Here is a 25,369-nt window from a genome sequence, read left to right as displayed (position 1 = left end):
CTCCCTTCGCTGCCTCTCTTTCATTCACAGTTCACACACCCCCGCGATATTTTACCGATAATTTCACGCTCCAATTCACTCGCGAGAACTCCCCTCCCTTAATATCTCCTCCAAAAGTTAAAAAATCCAAAATGAATGAATAAAAGAAAAAGAAAAAAGAAAAACGGAAGAAGAAGATTGGAGTGAAGAACAAGAAGCAGAAGAAGCAGTGCAGTGGCATCTCAACGACTTAACCAGTCAAAGCTGGTTCTTCACTTCACTCCTCTCATGCTTCAACTTCAAAAAGAGCCTCTTAATTTAATTTAATTACCATTCTGCCCACCCCCTTTCCTTTATTGCACTGTCCTGCCTCAGCCTCTCTATATATCTATCCACATCTCTCTCATTCTCCCAAACTAATTTTTATTCATCAACCCTCACACAAAACCCCTTTTACTTTAATTCATTTTCTTATATTTAACCAATGCGTCTTTCTCATTCAACACACTTTGCTATTAATTAATCCTACTTCTTCGATCTGCTTCTTTCTCAGTTTCAGAGCTCCTCATCGCTCCAACCTAAACCTTTATCTCTTTCGGGTTTTTTTTTCAACCCTAGACCATTCATTCACCTCACATCACTTTCGAATGCTGTTTCTGTTCCAATGAACAAGTGAAATAAGAACAGAAGAAGAGAAGCTTTGAAAATGCGAGTGAAGGAAATGCACCCATTGTGCTGCATCTCGCTGGAGAGTCCGGGGATCGGGAGCGACTCGCCGGAGCCAGAGGCGGCCGCGCTTTCCAGGACGAGGAGTCTTCCGGCGGGCGGATCTGACGGCATTGCGCGCCGGGGATCGGAGGCCACGGTGGCCGGCGTGCTCTACAAGTGGACTAATTACGGCAAAGGATGGAGATCCCGCTGGTTCCTCCTCCGCAATGGCGTCCTCTCCTACGCCAAGCTCCGGTGGCCGGAGAATCTCAACCTCCTATCTACCGTCGACGACGTCCGCCTCATCGGAGAGGTCACCGCCAATCGCCTCGCCAGAGACGCCGCCGCGGCCACCATGCGTCGGAAGAATCACAAACCTCCTTCCTCCTCTTCGTCTGCCGTTGTCCATCTCAAGGTAAACAAAAAAAAAAAAAAAAACTCAAAGCTATCTACGTATGACTCTTCAATTTATTATTATTATTATTATTTGCAATTATTTGTAACTATTTGTTTCAATTATGATTATGGAAATTTACTAAGGTTTATCTTTGGTGCTGATCTGAGTCACTCGTTATAGTGTGGGTCAGGTCTCGGTCTTGTTTTGACAGTATCGTGTACACGATTTTGGCGCTACCTCACTGCAACTTTCCTGTAGAGGCAACATTTTCTTTTAATTTAAAATTTTAAAAATAAATATATAACACTTTAGTTTCCTTTTAATTATGAAGGCAAGATTTGATTTCATTGATTTCCGGCCATGAAAATTTTTAGATTGTTCTGGTGACAGTGTAAAAAGTGTGGAAGAAAATCTGAGAGGAGCTTTGATGCCTGAGCAACATGAAAACCCGCTGGTTTCTACCATACTTGGCCGCCTCGTTGTTCTCAATTATCTGATTTGTAATTCAAAGTTGCAACTTTTTAATTCCTGTTTTACAGTTTTAACTGGTTGTTAATGTATAGTGGGTCACATCAACAGGTGACCGCGGAGGGTAGGGATAGTCTACTATTAGTCCTATGGCATTAACTTGCCGTCACGTCATGCCTCTCTCTGCCTTCCCTCCATCTGCATTGGTTGGAATCAATCTGCCTCTGCTTCTGCATTAAAATTTGATTGCTTCTTCCTCGCCACTTACTCATGTCCACCCCTATTTTTCTGCAAATTCAACCTTTTCTAGTCCACTAAAGTGTAAGCTTGAAAAATTACACCAAACTGGAAATTTTCAGTAACTTGAATTTGTTTTACCCTTTTGACGTCTATAAAAAAGCTTTAAGCTGAAGCTGGTACATTCTAGAGCAGAAAAAACAAATATCAACATTGGGTGAATGTAGTGATCCAAAGATGGATGAAATTAGGGATGCACATTCTAGAGCAGAAAAAACAAATGTTAACAGTGGTGAGCCTAGTGATCCAAAGATGCGTGAAATTAGGGATGTTGGATTTTGTGTGCTTCTTCCGGGTATGCGTGAGTGAGAGTTTCGTTGTAAACTATAATGCCTCGACCTTACTTTATGAGGAGAAAAACTGAAAAAGCATTTTCGGTTATTAGTTTTTTTTATTTATATGTAGTTAGAAAATAAGAAAAAAGTGAAAAAATATGGAAAGGTCCCTCTTTTGTCTTTGTCAACAGAAATATGTTTATGTGGGACTTGCCACCATAGTGGTGGGGTATCATCCAGTTATATAAATTTTTTATCTTTTAAAATGTGTGATCCTACTGTTTAAGGTCAACATTCAAGACAAAGTGTTCTTCTCCCTGGATAAAAGGGAAAAACAAAAGGTAGTTGAAGACAGTAAATTTTTTTTTGTTTTTTTTACCCTACCTTCTATCTCGAGTCACTCGAGTCTATTAATAGCGGCCTCATGTCCTGATAACTAGTGAGGTAATTTCATTTTCAATCTTTCTGTATAAATTTAATTTGTCTTCTCAGGTGGGCTCTCTTCCCTGCTTATGTTTCTCATGGGGACAAGTTTAATAATAATTTCTCTGGTATTCTGGTGGTTGATAGTTGCTGTTGCTTCAAATTTTCATTTTATTCCAAATATTGTCTTTTATTTATTTATTTATTTTTTATTAAAAAAACCTTAATTTGATACGCGTCCTTTTCCCGTTCCTGTTGAAATCTATGTATTTTTAAAATAGAAAAAAAAATTAGACATAATAATTTTTTTGTTCATTTGAATTTCAAGTTATCTTATGTGAATATTAAGCAGATCTCGTCATTTAGAGAGAGCAAGTCAGACGATAGAAGGTTCTATATATTCACAGCAACAAAGACTCTCCACCTGAGAACCGATTCAAGGAAGGACCGTGTGGCGTGGATCCAAGCCTTGATTTCAACTCGTGGATTGTATCCACTTCGACCACTGAGTGACCATCTTTCCCTCGCACCAAATCATATATCTGTTTCAACTGAGAGGCTCAAGAAGCGCTTGATTGAAGAGGGTAGTAGCGAGAGCCTTATCAAGGAGTGTGAGCAAATCATGCTCACCGAGTTCTCCAAATTACAAGAGCAACTTCAGATCCTATGTCAAGAACGAACGAACTTGCTAGATACAATAAGACAGCTGGAGGTAATTTCACTATTTCATTACTTGTTGGAATGATTTACTTTTGGAATGTTTCTGATTAATGGTAGAACTTGAAAAGTTCTGGTCTAGGATCAAAATAATAAACTTATAATAAATTAAATGTAATAATTTTAGTTATATAATTTTATTACATGAATTTAGACATTTAATGATATTATAAAAATATTAACTAACTAATTAATTCATTTTTTAATTTTAAAAAATAGAAAATATATTCACAATTTTTTTGTAATAAGCATTAATTTTTTTTATTATATAAAAACAAAATTCATATAAGAATATGAAAAGCTATATAATTTTTCCAACGATTTAAGGAAATAATCATATTTTATCAAAATTATAACAAAAATTTTATAAATAAATCATAAAAATCATAAAAAAATTGTATAATAATCCACAAGAGAAAATCTGCAGGTTTAAATCAATATTGTATAAGTTTTCCTATAAACATATATTTGAAAAAAATGTAAAAAAAATATATATTTTTTTATAATGAAAAAGACAATTAATGAAAAATGGTGTATAAAAATATTATTAAATCAATCATACAGGTTAATGTTACAAAAAAAAACAAAAGTTTAGAATGCATATTAACATCAAATTGTCTATAAAATAACAAAAATAAAGAAAATGATTAAGGATTTTATGCTTATTCAATAACTAAAAAATTGGGTATTAAAACTCTATATGCTCTTTCGAAATCATTAATAATTAAGAAATAAATAATTGAAAAAATATTTCAAAATATTGTAGGAGAATATTTAGTGAGAGGACTATTTTTATATGAAGTGAGAGAATAAATAATGTGACTCTTAAAAAATACACATAACTTTTATGTTTTAATTTTGATCATTCATGATAAGATTTAATGATCAATAAGTAACTTGTGTGTTTAAATCTCGGGTATTTACTCTAGTAAGAAAAGAGACATGAAGTAGTTTTTTTTTTTAAAAAAAAAAGATATTAAGAGTGGTTGTTGGATTATTCAAGAAATATAAGAGGTTTTTGCTTGCTTATCAGTATAATGATGCACTTAAAGTTGAGAAAAAAAATTACATTTAGTGAATTTCTTTATAATATGTATAAATTAGTGGACATAAAGTATTTCGTGCCCCACTTGAATACATACGGTAGTGGGATAGTCTGTAGTTATTATTGTCTTTGGAAACAATTTTTTCAAGATTAAAATTGTGAAGGTTAAACTTGTTAAAAATATTGTATACAACAAAATGAAGGATTTCCTTATTTAATTAATAAGTTTTGATAATCTTATTTTATTTAATAACTTATATTTTATATTTGGATTTCCTTATTCAATTAATAAGTTTTGATAATCTTATTTTACTTAATAACTTATATTTTATATTAAATTTTAATAATTTAATTATCAAAATAAAAGTTTTTAATATATATATTAAGTCAATGCATTTTTTGAAAAGTTTGAAAGTTATATAATATTTTATATATATATATATATTTAAATTTATTTATAAAATATTTTTACGAATAATATTCAATTTAAATTAATAAAATAAAATATTAAATAATTTTTAAATTTTATAAAAATATATTAATTAAAATATTAATTTTTTTTAATTTAACACTTGAATCATACAAATTTAATATAAAATACGAATCATGGAATCAGCCCGTATATATATTTGGGGGGATGGTCATGGTACCCGTATGTCCTAACCAAGCTCCGCCCTGCTTCTGACAATTGTTTGCTTTTGAAAACTTAAAATACTATTGTGTATTTGTTTAGAGTTCAGACAACTCCATCTTAAATTTTGTAGAATAGCACTTGCAGACTCTCCAAATTAAACTATAATATAAAGAGTCCATGTAACTTGTTTTCTCAAGTATATATATATATATATATTAACTTCTGTGGTGGTTCATTTGGGTGGATCAATATTGAGCCAGCTTGACAAAAACATTCACCTAAAAATTACTTGCATAAAAAAAATATTGTCCGACATATGCTTTGTGTGCCATTCCACATTTTTTTTGTTTTAATGTAACGAGACATTTAATTTTAATGCTTTGGCTTTAAGCCATTGACTGTTCTAAAATTTGTTATATTTCCAACTTTCTTTTTTTTTTAGCTCGCCAAAATTAATACTAATTTGGCTAACTCATTCAATATTTTTTCTCTCTATTATCTTATGAAGTGTTATTATGGACACTTATGTCATGTTTGGGTTAATGAAAAAATAAAAATAAAAATAAAAGAAAATACAAATTATGATGTTTTTCTTTTGTTTGTTAGAAATAAAGTAAAATAAAAATGAAAAAAATGATTTTTTAGGAATAAAAATTTACAATTTTTATTTTTCCATACTTTCTTTCGATTCAAATCCTAAATTTTTTTCCCTTCCAGCTTTTTTTTTTATCTATCAAAACATGCTATTATTAGACAATTCAAATACCAAATTGACAGTCTCCACTTTTTTCTATCTCTCATTTGTCAAATTTTATAATTGAACTCTAGTGCATAGATGAAACGCTTCATGTTTTCGTATATTTTATTTAAAAATATTTATAAAATAAAAAATAAAAGTAATTGAAGTTAAATATGAGTAAACAATAATTTGGATAGTTGTAGAGGTAAAATGATTATTTATGAATACTTTAAAAAAATATAAAATTACAAAATAAAAATAAAGACAATTATATCTATATAAAGGTGGACATCAAAAGTGGTTACCAAAAGCAGTATTGTCTCTATATCAATGTATTAATACATAGAGGTGTCCAATAATTTTTTTTCTTATATTATAGTCTCCAACCATAATTTTTGACTTTCTATTTTATTTTATTTGTTTTTTTTGTTGATATTTTACATATTCTAAACAATATTAATTCCTTTTTTTCACATATACTCTTGTTTGACGATTACTATTTTTACTTCATAATTAGTTTTATTTTACATATTTTAATATATTAGACGAATATATTTTAGACGTAACATATTAATATTAAATATTTTTAAAGGAGTGTGAAAAATATTAAACATAAAATTTCATGATACAAAAGGAGTACTTGAAAAGATTTCTTGTCAATTGTCATCGGTCTGTCAAATGGTAAAAGATTTATGGCTTTAGCTTCATATGATATAAGCTGTTAATGTATTGCTGCAGTTCAAACTGGAGTGCTATTGTTGTTTGTAGAAGCAATAACTAGGTCTAATTGCATGTTACATCACGTGATATGTTCGGTTCATTTGGCCATGCATTTTGACTGATCTGTTGATTTTTCTAAAAGCCTTGTCACTGGTGACCGTGTTTGATGGTATTGTTTACTGATTCTCTCTCCCACCCAAAGAAAGATCATAAATCATGAACCATGGTACTCATAATTGATTACCATTCTGTTTGCCAGCATGTGTTTGTGGAAGCTTTTTTTTACTCTGTATGTCACTTACTAAACTAGTCTTTTGTTATTATTGATCATGAACAGGCTGCTAACATTGAACCTGAGGCCTCTGCCTTGCATGACAGTGAATACCAATTAACAAAGAATGGATTTTCAAGTCTAGGACGTGGGAAATATAGTGGTATTACTTTATATATCACTTTATACTTATATAATTTTTACATATGCTGTGACCTTTCTTTTGCTCATTTCATGTAATTATCATGTGCTAATATTTAATATTTTAGAATATTTGTTGTCTCGAATGTGATCATAGAGACCTATAGTTCTGTGATCTGATCATGAGAAATATTGCTGACATCTTGTTGCTCACAAACTGCTTTTCGAATTATGGAAAGTATTTTGCTAATTGTTATCAGAACATGAATCTATATTTTCTTTTAATTTTTCTAAGCTGTATAGTTTAAAATCCACATTGTGAATAATTCACTAGCATCTTTTTCATTCGTTTGTCATTAATCTCTACAAAATTTATTTTTTAATATTTTAAGTTTTTAACTATCATTTAGATTCAAGTTGGCAAGAAATTATTATTTCAAAAGTCCAATTGATAGGCTATGATTGCTTATAAGTTGTATTTTTTGGTTAAAATTAATAAGGATTTTTCTATCTTATGCATAGGTTAAGGGAATTAAAATAGAGTCTTTATTAGAAAAGAAAACATTTTTGAATCGGGAATACAAAAGCCATTTAATGCTTTATTTTGTAAGTACTTGAAAGCATTTAAGAGGATGTATTTAATGCCTTTAACCCATGCTCCTGGTGTACATGATGGAAAAATACATTAACATTTATGGAAGATCCTGTACTTGATGGTTGCTCCTGTTATATTGCAGTTTATTTGTAAAGCAATTAATGTGTGAACTTGATGACCACAAGTATTTCAAATTTTGATTCATTAAAATAGAAAAAGAAAAAGACAACACAAATGACTGTGCTTATTGTTGTCTCTAATGATCATAAGAATTGCATTTGTCTTCTGATAATTGCAGAAGTTTATCTTTGGGTAAATATGTTTGCAATGAACCTATCTACAACCTTTGATATATAATATCTCATCTTTTCAGACTCTAGTATTATTTTTCACAGAAACTTTTGGTTTTCAGAATGCAGTACTACTGAATCATCTGATGATATTGAGAAACAGGAGATGGAGGAAGTGTCAGAGGAAGATGAAATCTCATATTATGACACTAAAGAGTATTTTACAGAACTTGGTTCTAGGTGTGGGTCAACAGGAGCTTTGGATCCAATGAATATGTCTGGAGAAGCTAACACACAATGCATTAATTTGGAGAACAGTCTTGTTGAGAAGACAATCAATGATTTTGGCTACCCTCAGATAGAAAGGCGAAAGAAGCTTCCAGATCCTGTTGAGAAAGAGAAGGGCGTTAGTCTTTGGTCAATTATCAAAGACAATGTGGGCAAAGATCTCACCCGAGTGTGTCTACCTGTATACTTTAATGAGCCAATATCATCTCTTCAGAAATGTTTTGAGGACTTGGAGTACTCTTTTCTACTGGATCGAGCTTATGAGTATGGAAAATCAGTAAGATATACATCTTTCTCTTGATTGTGCTTCTCTTGCAGTGTAAACATAACAAATTTCTAACTAGTGTTGGTATGTGACCTTTAATTGTGTTATTGGTCTATCTGATAAATGAATTTCCCCTTAGATAATTTTTGTCACGATTGGTAGTGCTAAATGGAATGTATGTACTGCTCTTCAGCTTGCAATTCTTTTTTATCATTTGATTTGTAATTTTGATATATTTATGTCTAATTTTCTTAAAAGGTTCTTTATGCTGTTACATTTGTGAATTTACTATGACACATGCTACTATAACTATATTTAAACATTATTGTTTTATTGTGAAAATAATAACTGTGGTCAAACATGTCTAAGAATAATAGTATCTACATGAATCAAATGAAATTCTTCTAACTAGTTTTTTATAAAACTATACCTCATAAATTCATACGAATTTGTTTGGTCTTAAGATGCATAGTTTTGATCAATTGCCACATACGCAACTGGTGCATCTTCTCTATATAGTGATCTCTTCTCAGATAAATCCAAGGAATTTTGTGAGGTGGAGATCTTAATAATCAGTTGACAACATATAATTATTTTTTATTTTTAGTTTCACTACAAAGATGACATGATTTAATGCTTGAATGTGGCAGTTCAACCCTTTGAGTTTTTATTTTCAGGGAAACAGTCTCCTTCGGGCACTGCATGTTGCGGCTTTTGCAGTTTCTGGATATGCATCATCTGAAGGTCGTCATTGTAAACCCTTTAATCCACTGTTAGGGGAAACATACGAAGCTGATTATCCAGACAAAGGAGTCCGATTTTTTTCTGAGAAGGTTAGTTCCCTGTTATTTAAATTAATGATGCACAGAATTGGCCCAGATATAGATGTGGTACCATAAATGACTTTCTAGTTTTGGTTTGAATATCTATAACTACACCTTTACCTCAAAAAATAATTGTGAAATTTCCAGCAAATTTACTACTATCATGTAAGATATTTTTCAGTTGCTCCGAAAAACTGTTAGTCGAGTAGCCTCGTGTAACTTAAGAGGGGAGGTGAATTAAGTTATATAATTTTTCTTCTCTTTATTAGTTTTTCTAACTTCTTTCTTATAAAATCAATATCATAAACAATTTGTACGTAATGATGCAAAAACTTCACAACAAAAGTAAAAGTATAGGGATAGAGAATTGCAAACTTGATTTTATACTGTTTCGGCCAACTTTGCCTACATCCAGTCCTCAAGTCACCCACTTGAGATTTTTCACTATGCTTGTAACCTTTACAAGACTCAAATTCTCCAACATCTAGGAATTCTCTTTCCTCGTGTTGAGAATCACAGACCACCGAGGAGAACAACAATTTTCCCTTTACAGATCAATAGAAAAGATGAATGAAGTAGAACAACTCTCTTTGAAGAGTGGATTTTACACTTTGTTGATCTAGTATAACTCTTTAGATAATATTTGCAAATGATTTTTGGCCAAGTGATTGTAAAGATAATTTTTCACAATTGAGTTCGTAACCTTTTTCTGAAAAATTATTGGTATTTATAGATGATTGTTTCATAGGTCATGACTTTTCATGAAGAGTTGTGTCTTTCTAAAATTTCCCAGAAAATAGGCTCTGGTAATCGATTACAAGACTTGGTAATCGATTACAACGGTTTAATTTCAAAACGTTTGGAACGGTGTAAAATTTAAATTCAAATTTTGAAACTTTTAACTTCTGGTAATTGATTACAGGGAATGGGTAATCGATTACCAGGGCACGTTTTAATAAGTGCATTTTGAACATATGAGATTCATCCTCTAGTAATCGATTACATGTACTTGTAATCGATTACCAGACTCTTTAAAACAATAATTGCCTTATTAAAACTTAAAATATAGAAAACCTTTATTTTCAAAACCTTATTAATATAAAAGATTATATTTGAGTTTTCTTGAAATTCTTTATTTTAAATGGCCAAGAACCTTATGCAATTTTTCTAAAGATTTCTTTTTACACTAGGTTAATAAGACTTATCTAAAATACATTGAGATTTTTGTTTCTTGAACACCTTGCTTTAACTTGACCTCTTGTTTTCTACAATTTGTTTGGCATCATCAAAATCTTTTACATGCGTTCTTCCACAAAAACAACAGAAGATAAAGTAACTTATTAACTGATATTGAGAAATGGGACCAAAGTGAAGAGGATGCTCAAACTGGTGGCATGCAACTTGATAACTGAGCAATGGTTTTGTTATGTTAATGTTATGTCATTCTTTTCGCGGGGTAAAATTGCTTAAATTATTAAATAGGTCCAACGATAGTGTTCTTATCATATGCTCAACATAGAGTACAATGTGCAGGTAACTCAATTAACCTGTCAGTATTTACTGTTTCTCAAACAACTGATAATGTGTGAAACAGGTGAGTCACCATCCAACCGTCGTTGCCTGCCACTGTGAAGGTAGAGGATGGAAGTTTTGGGCCGACAGTAACATTCGGTCAAAGTTTTGGGGAAGGTCAATTCAGCTTGACCCAGTTGGGGTTCTTACCCTAGAGTTTGATGATGGGGAAATATTTCAGTGGAGTAAGGTATAGATATATCGTGAAATGACTCTGTTTACATGGACTATGTATAGTTGTATACTGACTAGTGCTAGTGACTTTGCTTTCTAAGCTTCATATTATAATATATTATATCAAATTATAAATAATAGTTGTAATCGTTTTTGTTTTTCCTAGGTCACGACTACAATTTATAATCTTATCCTTGGCAAAATATATTGTGACCATCATGGGAACATGGAAATCCGTGGTAATCGCCAATATTCGTGCAGAGTCAAGTTCAAAGAACAGGCGCTTCTTGATCGAAATCCTCACCAGGTAGGAGTTTTTATTAACAACTGCTTTGTCCTTTGAAGCCTGATATATTATTTCTAGTCTATTTTTACTAACCCAGCCTTTAGTTTGTGTTGGTTCGCCTGTAATTTTAGTTTTCTCTCCTTTACCCCACTCAAAATATCTGAAGGAATCTTATCTTGTATGTGCTTTTTACCTGACAAACTGTTCATGAGAATATGCTTTATGTCTAATTAGGTGCATGGCTTTGTTGAAGATGTAACGGGAAAAAAGGTTGCCACATTATTTGGCAAGTGGGATGACAGCATGTATTATGTTAATGGTGAAGTGCATGTGAAGCCAAAAGATTTCACTTTGTCAGACACAAACTTGTTATGGAAAAGGGCTAAGCCACCATCTAATCTCACCCGTTACAATTTGACATCATTTGCCATCACTTTGAATGAGCTTACTCCGGGCCTAAAGGTATAATGATGTATGAAATCATTATTCCATGTGCGTGTTCCTTTATCTTCTTATGCATCTCTAATTGTTTGTTATAGCCTTTTCTGATTCCGGGTATTTGATCACGGATTAAAGGAGAAGCTTCCGCCCACGGATTCCAGGCTGAGACCGGATCAGCGGCATCTAGAGAATGGGGAATACGAGAAGGCTAATATGGAAAAACAAAGGTTGGAAAAGAGGCAAAGAATGGTATGTCTGAAAACTCTACCATGCTTTGTTCAGGAAATGTCAATTCTTTCCTTGCTTTTTCCTTTCGTTGCATACGGGGTTCTTTTTAGACCCGTATCTTGTGAATTTCTTAAGAAAAAAAAATTTGGACATTCATGACACCAACTGAACACTTAATAGACGATAGGATGTAAAAATATATAAATATAATAAGTGATATAATGCAATAAGAAATAAAATAACTGAACACTTAATAGATGAGTATATAAAATTAAGGTGTACAAATACCAATACTCTTTCTAATTCACTTCATAAAGTATGGTTTTAGTTTATGTAATATAATTAATTTTGGCTTCATTAATCAATTTTTGTTGTTGGTTTTACTTTTTTATATATATTTAAATTAGTTCTAATTTTATTATTTATTGATGTAATATATGTATGTAGACATGTCATGTCATAACTTATTTACAAATGGTTTATTGACATGACATATATCTAAGTTTATGTCACATCATTATTAAATAATATTTTAGACATTTATGGATATACTTTATTTGAATGAGAAAATTTTGAAAAGAAAAAAGTAAGTGAGGAAAGAGAATGAGTAAAATATAGTAAATTTTTAAGTTAATTGAATCAAGAGAAATAGAGTAAAAGTTAAAAAGAAAAAAGCGTGAATGTATATTAAAAAATATATTTTTCCTTAAAAACATTTATATAATTCAAAATAAAATCATAAATATTTCATTTCAACTTTAATGGTCCTACTAATTTTTTTTCTTATTTCTTCCACCAAAATCTCCATCTTAGAAGGTAAATATTTTTTATGTGAGCTCAACTAATATTCTCCCTCCTCTCATTTCTCACTCTTCCCAAACTTCAAACAACACAATTTAATTTTTTTCTTATATTTTTTTTTCACTTATTTCTCTCTTTTTAAAATCACCTTAAACAAACAAATTGTAAAATCAATACTATTTTCTGGAAAGATCAAAATTATTTTCTATTAGAATTAAAAACATTTATATATAACCCTAACTTACTTGATGACTTGTTTATGGGGCCTAAACTCTTATGAGATTTGTCAAGAATGACCACTTAATTTTTAAAGTATGTTCAAGCGCATTAAACATGCAACTGGTTAATATATCCTTAAAAAAAAAGGTGTATATTAGCACCCATAGTTGCTGACAATATTTTTGAAACTGGATAAGAATGAACAAGTGAAGAAACTTGTTCAAAGTTCAATAATTTTATTATAATTGAAAAAGAACTAATTAAAATTATATTTTTAATATTACATAATATTTTAAATAATAAAATAATATTTTTTCGTTCTATAATAATAGTTGACATAAATTATTTTATATAAATCAAGAAAAACTAATAAATATTTGAAAGAAAATAAGAATTTTACAAAATTAATTTTATGATTAATCTTCTTTACTAGAAACTATACAAAACAAAAATCTTTTTTTACATAATATTATTAGGGATATAGATGAAAAAAATGTAATTAATACTGATTTGAAAAACTAACATTATACTTATTTTTTCTTTTAATAAAACAATTATTATGGAATAGAGTATATAATTATGAGAAATTAAAATATAAAATTTTTAAATCAATAAAAACTATGATCAGTTCTTTATCGGTTCTAATATGCTTCAATTATTTGGAATTAATGGTTCGGTCTAGACTAGTTTTCAGTTGAACCAGTTTGTTTTTTAAAACAATGGTTGCTGACGTACACTTAATTATTTTTAAAGTCGATATTAGCTCTTTGATTTTCTTAAAATATATATAAAAAATGAGTGTATTTTGCTAAAATACTTTGCAGAAATGAGTGAGTATATAACTCTGCATGTGAAAAATTATAACTCCGCATGTGTAAAGCAAGGCTTATTTGTTTTTTTTTAGTCTTTTTTGGTTTGAATTGTGTAAAAAGTTTGTTTTAGTTTTATTTTGGTTAAACATATAGTTTAATTTTTATGTGTCGTAGATTTTTAATTTGGTGTGATCATACGTTTTTTTTTTTAATTTGATTCTTATTTGCACAAACATTATTGGTTTAATTTTTATTGTCATATGATGATCAATAACTTACATTCTAAATTTGGTTTCTAATATATTCTTAATTTAGTTCTTATATAGGAATCAAATTAATAATGCTCTATATATATAGATTAAATTAAGAACGCATATAGAGATTAAAGGTGACATAGACTAAATAGGTAATGTTTTCATGGATAATGGACCAGATTAAAGATCCTTGGCATGTATAGGAATTAAGGTTGGGTTTAGATATTTGTTGGAATGATGTTGAACTGAAGTTATTACTTTTCGATGCTTTAAAGGAGAAGCTAAGCGAGTGATAGACTGATTTGAACGTGTGTTCAGTCAAAGGAACCTAATTCAACCATGTTAAATTATATGTTTAACCCTTTATTTTTAAAGCTAATGCATCTCATGTAATCGTTGTAGATTTCACTTTTTTATTTAAATTAGTTTCTCCTGTGATGCCAATAACTAATGGTCATGATCTTTTAATTTCGTTTGTCTATATTTTGATAATCATTTTCATACAGTCAAGGAAAATGCAAGAAAATGGATGGCAGCCTCGGTGGTTCCACAGAGAAGGTGAAAATGGAACGTTTCGATACATTGGCGGGTATTGGGAAACGAGAGCTCAAGGAAGATGGAATGGATGCCCAAATATCTTCGGTGAAATTAATGAAGGCAATTTTGATCCTTTAGCTGCATCATAATTTTAGTTCAGGTAATGTTTACCTAACCATGTTTGATACTATTCTATTATTATTTAGAGCAAGTTACACCAACATTCCCTAAGATTTTGTGAAATTACATTGACACCTGTTTCTAATACGTTTACATCAACCTTTCTTGAAAGAAGTCACAGAGTAATGTTTATTAAATAATCAAGGGAATTAATGTAATGTTAAAGAAGTATAAGTTAAATATTTTTCAAACAATTAAAAAGATAATTAGTAGGAATAGAAAAAGTAATAGTATTTGTGCAATTTCATTAAATTTTAGGAGTATCATTCTGAATAACTTTTATCCTGCATGTGTGAGGGACATATAGGTCTTAAAGCACCAGTGTCACCAAATAATGATCTTGTGGAGATAACATGCTAATACTGTTCTTGTGTTGCAGATAATGATAATGAATGCAAATTAGTGTGTGGAGGGTTTATCTTGAACCTTCTTTCATGGTGGAAACTTGTTTTACTGAATCAAAGGGAGAGTAGCCTTTTGGAACCTCCGGAAACGAGGCTATTTGGAGTTCTACTTGGGAAGGTTTGTGGATTGCCCTTTTAACAACAAAAGCAAGGGAAGGGACAGATAACATTTATCTTGAAGCGATTCTATCTGAAAGTTGCTTTCTGAATTTAAATGATTTCATTCGCCTGCGGCTGGTGAAAGTTGTAATTAACCTAATGGACCAAGCATTACACGTACACAGCTCTTTCGTAGGAGGCTGTGGTCCACTGAGAACATCAAACTGAGGCTGTTACTTCTTCTAGATGAGAATATATTTGAGCAAAGATTTCAGCTTAGAAACAGTTCTTAGATTAGGTTGCTTAGATTGTCAGTTTTCTTTTCCTCTTGAATTTTGTTAGTTTGTAATTATTTGGGGGTATTATTAGCTTATGTAAGATTCTCTCCCTTGATCCTGATATAGCTACTGACTTGGCCAAAAGGCTATCAATTTATTTCACATTTGTTTTCATTTTCTAATTAATAAATTGAAGAGATGTGTTATCTGACTTGGAAGTGTACTTGCATTGATTGGAGAGCTAAAATGAGTCCAGTCCAATTGAAAGCCATGGGACTTGGCAGCAAGGAATAGACTAATACATATGCATCACAAGAAAAGCCCGTAAGACACATTTCAAAAACAATTCCATTCAAACCTGTTTTGAAAGGTAATCTCCACCGTATAGTTCTTAAGCCAGTGTTAACTTTACCAAATAATACTAAGGAACAACTGTTTTTAAACATTATTTTGAAAATCGAATCGAACGGTCAAAGAATTGGCTTGACGACTAATCAGAAAGTAACTGAAGCTGAAGTGTTTAAGAATTGGTCAGAATCAGTAAAAAAATAGGTTGTACTGGCAAAAAATCAAAGCTAAAAATTTGGTTTGAACCAGTCATTTTTTTAAATAAAAAATATTTTTAATTTTTAATTTTTAAAATTTAATTTAAAATATGTTTAATAAATATTATAAATTAAAATAAATTAATTTATCAATTATTTTTATTACTTTTTTACTAAAATATAATTTAATCATTTATGCTAATCTATAATTGTTAATATCTTGATTTTTTATAATTCATATTATATTAATTTGATACTTTTTATTCTAAATTTAAATTTGTTATTATTAATGAACATTATTATATTTTATAAAAAATATAATTAAAATAATATATTAAATTATATTTAGTTTAAACTTTTACATGTTAAGAATCTATAAATAATGTTATTTTAATTTTTAGTATCGTAAAATTTTGATGTTATATTTATTTAATATTACCTTTGTATTATATATATTATTATTATAGTATTATTTTTAATATTATAATATGCTTTCTTATTTTCTGACGATTTAAAAAAAAAAATCATTGTGTATCGGCTATTATTTTCATAAACGATATTCCAATAAGCAACATAATTCATCATGTCTTAATAATTTTTAATAAGGTAATTAATTCATTTTTTTTAAAATATGGTCAATGTAGATGCCAATTTTTATTATAATTTGGATAAATTTTTTCATGACATCTAGATTTTCTCTCCTATCTATGGGTGAGGGGTCCATGATTTGTATTTTTGATAAAGTAAATTTAATGCATATCATTAACAACCTGTTGAACAGTACAAGAAAAAAAATTATGACTATACGCTAGTTAGCTTGTACTCAAAACTGGCCTTGCAATTTTTCCAACCGTTTAGAACCTGTCTACAAGTATTTATAATGGCCCCAAATTTTGTGACATTCTTCTGTCTACTGCTAGGACCATTGACTACACGTTCAAAATCTAGCTCAAACCTGACATCCTCTAGCCTAGCTCATGATCTTTTACCCAACCTAATGCTTCCTAGAGGGCCCAAGCTTCAACCTTGTGGGAGTCCATATTTTTTAAGGCTTATACATTTTTGAAGAAAAAAAAATCTATTTAGCTCAAGGGGACACAGGATAAAAATATGTTTTCGGGTCAACATTTTAGTGTAATGATTTATTATTTAAACAAAAATACCTTGATCATTTTCAAGCACCCATCCAAAAATAAAGAACTCAAGGCTCAAACAAAATCAATTATATAAAGGATAAAAATAGGTTTTGGGTTAACATTTTAGTGTAATGGTTTATTATTTAAACAAAAATACCTTGATCATTTCCAAGCAGCCATACAAAATAAAGAACTCAAGGCTCAAACAAAATCAATTATGTAAATATAGTGGTGTCAGTCATCAATAAAAAAGGCTTAAGTAATTAATCTCATAGTTTTACCACACAAGAATTGTGAAAGTTCTCAATAAAATCATGCCAAATAGTCAATCAATTAGAGAATAAGCAATTTTTTGATCATGTTCAATCAATAGTCGATAATGCAACTAGATTTGTGCAATATAATTCATAATCAACTCATTCATCAAACAAGCGTATACAATGCTAAATACATGCAGTAGTGGATATATTACATGATTAACTCGAGTCACGATCACATCACAAATATTGAACTGAAAATAAAATAAAATCAAGTATGCAAAGGAAAGGGAAAGAAAGTCGGGTTATATATCTCGTACATGCTTGTTTAACATAAGGAGCTTGACAATTCAATGTTGCTTAAGTCTCCTTTAAAATAAAAGGAACATTTATCTCCTCTATTTTCTTTTCATGATAAGACTTCAATTTATCTCTTTTGACTTTGAGGTATCTCTTGGGGATCAGATCTTCTATCTCAACCATTCCTTTAGTTATGTTTTTCATCTTCAGGTTGAACAACAAATGATCAATTAAGATTGTACCTCGCATGTAAAGAATTAACAAGGCATTAGAGGAAACTAGTGAGATCAAGACAATTACAGATAAAGAAAATTGTAAAAAAATAAAAACCAAAAAATAAAACCTATGATAGAAATAAAATTGATTTTTCCTAAGTATTAACACAAGTCCCTAATAACAGCACCATTTGTTAAGATTTAGACAAGCTAGCATAATAATCTTCCCAAGTAGTAAATTAGATCCAAGTTTAAGGTTTGATTACACAAAATTAGGAAAATATTGTTTAAGGTTTGATTACATAAAATTAAAAGACGAAATTTTACGAAAGACAATAAAATATATTTTTAGGGTTATAGAAAATCAAAGTAATATTTGTTGTGATTCAAATGTTAAAAACTTTAGGGATTGATTTCATTAATCTTCCTTATTTGTATCATCCAATTGCAAATTATATTTTTAATTCTTGTTAATCCAACAACCAATGATTATATTTTATCATTAATTAGTTGAGTGATAAATTCTAAAACATTTAATCGAAATATCAATTCCTTAACAAAGTTAATTAAATGTTTTGCTAATTAAATGTTTTGCATTAAGATACAAGGCTCTAATGTTGGCTAGCTAATAAATCTTAGACTATTCCTACTAATAAGTTTCATTCAGGTTTATTTTATTTTATTTCTATATTGTAGTTTTAAAAGATGTTTCCCAAATACATTTAATTCCATATGTTCAAATTATGGGTGACCAAGTCAAAATAAATATTAAGAACAAAAAAAATATAATTAACTAATTTAAAAACTTTAATGAGCATATTATAAAAAATACATGGAGTATAATCACATACTCAATTCCAACACGAGCAAATTAGTTGCTCTTGGTTAATCTACGATAAAAGAAGAGTGAAAGGTTGGATCTTGGCCAATTATGTGATGAAGGCTTTCACTTAATTCTTATTCTCCCAAAAATGCAAAGTTCCTCCCTCCATAAATAACGAACAAATTTCTCATTTCAGGTCTTTTACACATCTCTGATATTAATTTTGCTAGCATTGCTCGCTTAAGCAACCAAATGGTTCACTTAAGTGGGCCTTAAAAAAAATTCAAGATTACTCACTAACACTAATTAATCTCGTTGTTACGTATTTGAAAAATATATCAATTATCATAGGTAATAAATTATTTAATTTAATTTTTGTAATATATAGGTGATTTTAAGAGATTTAAAATTGTTCAAAGTAATACAATTTTTTTTTGTAAAATTATGAATGTAAAAAATGTGCAACAGATTAATAAAGGATTCAAATAATAATTAAGAACAATTGGATATCGATTTCATTAACCATCCCATGCAAATCCTTCCAAAATTTCACTCAATATATATTAGAAGTTATACAGTTAATTCAATAGCCCACAATTCTATTTAAATCCTAATTTCTTTGGCGAGAAATTTTAAATTGTTTAAGGAAAATCCCAATTTCATAGTAAGTTTTATTAAACAACTCACATTAAGGTCAGAGACTAAAAATTGACTGATAAAGCTTATCTTATTCCTAATAATAAGTGTTATTAGTGTTTTATCTAGATCGTAATTCTAAAAGGGTTATCCAACTTCAGTTAAAATTATAAAATTATGTATTGGTTATCAAGTCATAACAAACATTAAGCATAAAGTAAAAATGAATAATTGAATAAATACATTATATGAAAACAAGAAGAATTATTACACGAGTATGATAACTACGTCAACCCCTAATAGTATATATAAATTTAGTCGTTCATGGCTAAAGATTACACAAGAAAAGAAGAGATCTTTAAATGATATGTGATTACAGAAATGCTCTTACAAAGAACTCTCTCTAATCTCTCCAATTTTTTGTTAGTAAAAACTAAGATCCACAAACTTTCTAAAAATCTTAATTTATAAAAGTTTAAATGGGCTTTTATTCATGCAAGCTCACTCAAAGTCCTCATATGGTTCGCTTAAGTGAGCTATTTAATCTTTTCAAAGGTAGTTTCTGACTTGCCTCACTTAGAACATCAATCATGGTCATTTGAAACAAATTTTAGCTTGTTCAAAGTAAGCATCTTGCTTGCTTAATCGAGTTACCATTATCTCTTAAGGATGGTCTGGTCTTTGACTTGTCTCACTCAAAGGGTCCATCATGATCACTTTAAATGAATTCTAACTTGCTTAAAGTGAGAACTTTACTCGTTTAAGTGAGTTATTATGTGATTTTAGAGGCAATCTATATGTGGACTCACTTAGAGCAAGTTGTTAGTTGAGTTGAGCAAATTCTTTGAGACAGGCTTGCTTAATTGATTTAGGGGCGAGACTTCTTTTGAGACTTTATAACTTTCAAGTTTCATTCTCTTATGTCATATCTTAACAAAGAAAAAACTATTAAAAATATATATCTAATACTAGACAATTTCATCCTAAAAATAAAATAATTTTAACTACATGTATTGTGGACAAAAACAAAATTTTGAAACACAAGACATATTTAATAATTACTTAAATTGGATAAATTTTTTTTGACATATTTAACAATTATCACTTGCTTAAGTAGCCAATATTATTTGTTTAAGTGAGCTTTCAATGTCTAATAGAGTATGCTCTCCTCTAGTCCTTGTTTAAGTGATCAAGGTTGTTCACTTAAGTAAGACTTTACTTTTAGAATTTAATTTCTTCATTTGACTTAATTTCTTCCAATTCTTTATTAATACTTTTTCTACTCTAGCTCTTGATGTAATTACCTAAAATTAAATAAAAACATCAAGAATACCTAATATTAATAAAAGAAATTATATAAATATAAATTTATTTACTTCTAATTTATCAATTATTTAAGATAAACACAAGTATAATATATATGATTAATAATTGACTAATAGGCCTCAAAATTATATACATGTGACAGTTATCAACATGCTGATGTAATCTTTGCGGTAAAGATAAACAAGTATAAAATCCTTTTTCCTGTTGTTTCGTCCTTTTTCCTTAGTCCGTCTCCTTAATTATCAATTGTGTCAAGAAAAAAGTTGCCGATATTTTTAACAGACATGATTCCACTTTCACTTTTTTTAGCTCCACAAAAGTGACCCCCACAACAATAGATGTCACAATCGAAGTATTAACATTTGGGATGGGGAAAGCCAAATTAAAGTATGTGTAAAGGAGAGGGGTTGGGTACATGAACAGTTGGGATTTGTTGTGATGTTGATTAATGAATTGGGAGGCGTGGATGCACTCAACGAGGTTGGAGATTAAAATGAGGATGTAAGGGAGAAGGAGGTAGGGGACAATGTTAGAAAACCAGGGAGTGTGGGGAGCAAAAAGTTGTAAATTAATTGTTTGAAAGGTTCAGACATGATGGAAGCGATATTGGCAATTGAGGATCTAGTAGGAGACACTAAACTAGATTTTTGATTATGCATGCGGTGGTTAAAGGTGTCGGTGTTGTATAGTGAGGGTGACAAGGTGTTTCATGGATGAGGAAAAATTAATGGTAAATGGACTCATGGAAGGAGTACTCTATGGTTTGTATGAGATGAAGGTAAGTGACATCCTCTCATATTGATTCATCAATTGAGTTTGCATAACGTCTAATTGAATGAAAATGACGCGGAGGCAATAGTGGAAGTGGGTGTGGAACAAGAGTAAGTTCATAAAAGCACCATTGATACAGCTTAAATTACAACCTATTGTAAAACTATAGAAGCTGTCATTAAAAAAGCTATAAATTTATATTTTATAGTGTTGGGTATCAGAAAGAATGAGCGGAATGCGGAAGCACCGGATCAAGTTAATTAGAGATAGAGAGAAGTAAGTAGAGAGACAAGAAAAATAAATACACACCAAGTTTACGTGGAAACTCCAAAGACGGAGAAAAAACCACGGGCGATCAAGAGCAAGATAATTCCACTATGTAGAAATAGGAGAGTACAAGAAGTTCTCTAATATCATGAGAACAAAGATAATCTCTCAAATATAGACTAAAAATACTCTCTTGAATCTTTCCTCTCTATGTATGATTTTTCTCAAGTGTGTAGATTGCTGAATCAATTGCAATTTGCTCCAAATGCTTGATGCCTTATATAGGCATTGAGAAGAAGCGTATGCACCCAGAATAAGGAAACCTGGAACAAAACAAGGAGCAAAAAAGAGGAAACCATGCATGGAATCATGGCCTAAAATCAAGGAAACGTGTTTTCCTTAAAACAGGAAATATGGAAGAAATTTGTGCCATAACTTTACAATCTCCACCTTGGCTCAAATTTAATAAGTTGCTCATCGCCAGATAAAGCCCCAGAGGGGCAATCATTTGTTGTAGAGACCAACCAAGCCCAAACAATGCTGAAACTTGGCATTCGGAAGTGGCTTAGTAAGCATATCTGCTGGATTCTCAGATGTATGTACCTTTTGTAGTAGAACTTCACCAATAGTAACAATATCTCGGATAAAGTGATGTTTAACATCTATGTGTTTGGTCTTGTCGTGGTAACGACTATTCTTAGTCAAATGAATGGCACTCTGACTATCACAAAATACAGTAAGAACATCTTGTGTGAGACCAAGTTCTTTGACCAAACCTCGGATCCAGAGAGCCTCTTTCACACCCTCTGTTGCTGAAACATATTCTGCTTCTGTTGTAGATAATGCTGCAATAGATTGAAGTGAAGCTTTCCAACTGATAGCAGAATTACAGAGAGTAAAAATGTAGCCAGAAAGAGATCTTCTTCTATCAAGATCACCACCATAATCCGAATCAACAAAACCTGCAACATTATTAGTTGTAGCTTTGTTTCTGTCAAACACCAAGCCAATATTACTAGTACCTTTAAGATACCGAAAAATCCATTTTACAGCACTCCAGTGATCCTTTCCAGGATTATGCATGTATCGGCTCACCATGCTAACAGCATATGCTAAATCAGGTCTAGTGCACACCATAGCATACATTAAACTGCCAACTGCACTAGCATATGGAACGTGTGACATACGCTCCATCTCTTCTTTTGTTTGTGGGCAAAGGTCTGAAGATAACTTGAAATGTGCAGCAAGTGGAGTAGAAACAGGTTTACAATTATTCATATTAAATCTGTCAAGTAATCTCTCAATATATTTTTGTTGAGATAAGAATAATTTACCAACTTGTCGATCTCTATGAATCTCCATGCCAAGAATTTTCTTAGCTGCACCTAATTCCTTCATCTCAAACTCATTATTGAGTTGAGCTTTCAATTTGCTGATCAAAGACTTGTCACGTGATGCAATCAACATATCATCAACATAAAGTAACAAGTATATGAAAGTTCCATCAGGAAATTGTTGAAAATAAATACAATCATCATATTTACTCCTGGAATAACCTTGCCCAATCATAAAGGAATCAAATTTTTTATACCATTGTCTGGGTGCTTGCTTGAGGCCATATAAAGATTTCTTTAATTGACAAACAAGATGCTCCTTACTAGGAACAACAAATCCCTCAGGCTGATCCATATAAATTTCTTCTTCCAGCTCTCCATGTAGAAAAGCTGTCTTTACATCAAGTTGCTCTAATTCTAAATCAAACAGAGCAACAAAAGCAAGCAAAATACGAATGGAAGTATGACGAACAACAGGTGAGAAAATCTCATTAAAGTCAATACCTTCCTTTTGATAAAAGCCTTTAACGACTAATCGCGCCTTGCATCTAGGATCTTCAACCCCTGAAATGCCATCTTTCTTCTTATAGATCCATTTACACCTTAGAGGTCGTTTGCCTTTGGGGAGCTTTGTCAAATTCCAAGTGTTGTTCTTGTGAAGACTTTCAATTTCTTCATTCATAGCCACTAGCCACTTAGCAGAATCAACACAAGAAACAGCTTCACTATAGCTGGCAGGTTCAACATCATCATTTACCTCTTGTGCAATTGACAATGCATAAGCAGTCAAATTGTCATCAGTGTATCTAGCTGGCAATTTTATCTGTCTTCTTGTCCTATCTCGTGCAATGTTATATTCTTCCTGTTGCTGAATAGGATGATCATCACCATGATCATCAATGCTAGACTCAGTGGTAGAGGAAGATGGAACAGCAACATTAGGAGCTACAGATTTTAACTCTAACTCCACCTTCTCATTAGTACCTTGCAGATTATTAGTACTGGAAGAAGACACAGATGATTGTTTTCCAGAAGATAATAATGCATCCTCATTAAAAGTCACATCTCTACTAAGAATTAATCTTCGTGACTTAGACTCAGAACACCATAAACGATAACCTTTAGATTCAGATGCATAACCAAGAAATATGCACTTAATAGCTCTAGGAGCTAATTTTCCATCATTAACATGTGCATATGCAGGACATCCAAAAATTCTTAAATTAGAATAATCAATAGGATTACCTGACCAAATTTCTTCTGGAATCTTGAAATTAAGTGAAGAGTGTGGAGATCGGTTGATCAAGTAGCAAGCTGTAGATGCTGCCTCGACCCACAACTCACGTTGATGCCATAACCCAGCATTTGAGAGCATACAACGAGCTCTCTCAAGGATAGTTCTGTTTAAACGTTCTGCAACACCATTCTGCTGGGGTTTACCTGGAATGGTTTTGTGTCTAGCAATACCATGATTTGCGCAGAACTCATTAAAGTCACCTTCACAGAACTCCAATCCATTATCCGTTCTGAGCTTCTTGACTTTCTTTCCTGTCTGAGTTTCAACAAGAGTTTTCCACTTCTTAAAAGTGGGGAATGTTTCATTTTTGTGCCTTAGAAAATAGACCCAGACTTTACGAGAAAAATCATCAATAATAGTCATCATATAACGGCATCCTCCATAAGATGGAACTTTAGAAGGACCCCAAAGATCAGAATGAATGTAATCAAGGGTACCTTTTGTGCGGTGAGTTGCAGTGGAGAAGCTAACTCTTTTCTGCTTCCCAAAGACACAATGTTCACAAAACTCCAACTTACCGATGCCTTGATTACCAAGGAGACCTTGCTTGCTCAGAAGGTGCATGCCTTTTTCACTCATATGGCCCAGGCGCATGTGCCATAATTTGGTGGCATCTTTATCAGACATAGAAGATGAGACAGCTGCTGATCCTGTCACTATAGATCCTTGCAAGATATACAAACTACCAATACGGTTAGCTTTTAATAAAACAATAGCACCTTTTGATACCTTTAGAACTCCACCTTCAGCTGAATACTTGCACCCAAGAGACTCTAGGGTGCCAAGAGAAATTAGATTTCGCTTCAAGTCAGGAATAAAGCGAACATTGGAAAGAGTCTTGATAGTGCCATCATGAGTCTTGATCTGAATAGTACCTATTCCTGCAATCTTGCATTGGGTGTCATTACCCATCAAGACAACACCACTATCAACAGGTTCAAGAGTGGTGAATAAGTCCTTATAAGGACACATATGAAATGTACATCCAGAATCAAGAATCCATTCAGTTTTGCTCCTCTTATCAGAAGAGACAGATATCATAACATCACCATCAGAATCAGTTTCAACATTAGCAGCTTCAGCAGGATTTTTACCTTTTTC

The 25,369-nt window shown here is 31.2% G+C and overlaps 1 protein-coding gene across 2 annotated transcripts; it reads left to right on the top strand.

Annotated features, from left to right (window-relative positions):
- LOC109789959 (oxysterol-binding protein-related protein 2A) lies at positions 1-15,572 on the top strand. Of its 2 annotated transcripts, XM_083075376.1 has the most exons (11): positions 11-1,102; positions 2,900-3,259; positions 6,740-6,836; positions 7,822-8,264; positions 8,930-9,085; positions 10,671-10,838; positions 10,989-11,129; positions 11,343-11,570; positions 11,685-11,798; positions 14,370-14,560; positions 14,960-15,572. In XM_083075376.1, the coding sequence occupies exons 1-10, from the start codon at positions 686-688 to the stop codon at positions 14,547-14,549; spliced, it is 2,304 nt and encodes a 767-aa protein (XP_082931502.1). In that variant the 5' UTR covers positions 11-685; the 3' UTR covers positions 14,550-14,560; positions 14,960-15,572. The 2 variants fall into 2 exon arrangements, 1 of the variants encoding a protein (XP_082931502.1); XR_014434112.1 differs by lacking the exon at positions 14,960-15,572 and having other exon boundaries at positions 1-1,102; positions 11,648-11,798; positions 14,370-14,406.
- Positions 15,573-25,369: the final 9,797 nt, after the last annotated feature.

The sequence above is a fragment of the Cajanus cajan genome, chromosome 5 (assembly GCF_000230855.2).
Source record: "Cajanus cajan strain Asha chromosome 5, NIPB_CcT2T_4, whole genome shotgun sequence".
Classification (NCBI taxonomy): Eukaryota; Viridiplantae; Streptophyta; class Magnoliopsida; order Fabales; family Fabaceae; genus Cajanus; species Cajanus cajan.
This window is presented reverse-complemented; position numbering and strand designations above follow the sequence as displayed.

Coding starts and splice junctions, on each gene's coding strand:
- LOC109789959 (XM_083075376.1), top strand. CDS start 686: ATGCGAGTGAAGGAAATGCACCCATTGTGCTGCATCTCGCTGGAGAGT. Junction 1,103..2,899: donor CTGCCGTTGTCCATCTCAAG/GTAAACAAAAAA, acceptor AATATTAAGCAG/ATCTCGTCATTTAGAGAGAG. Junction 10,839..10,988: donor AAATATTTCAGTGGAGTAAG/GTATAGATATAT, acceptor TGTTTTTCCTAG/GTCACGACTACAATTTATAA.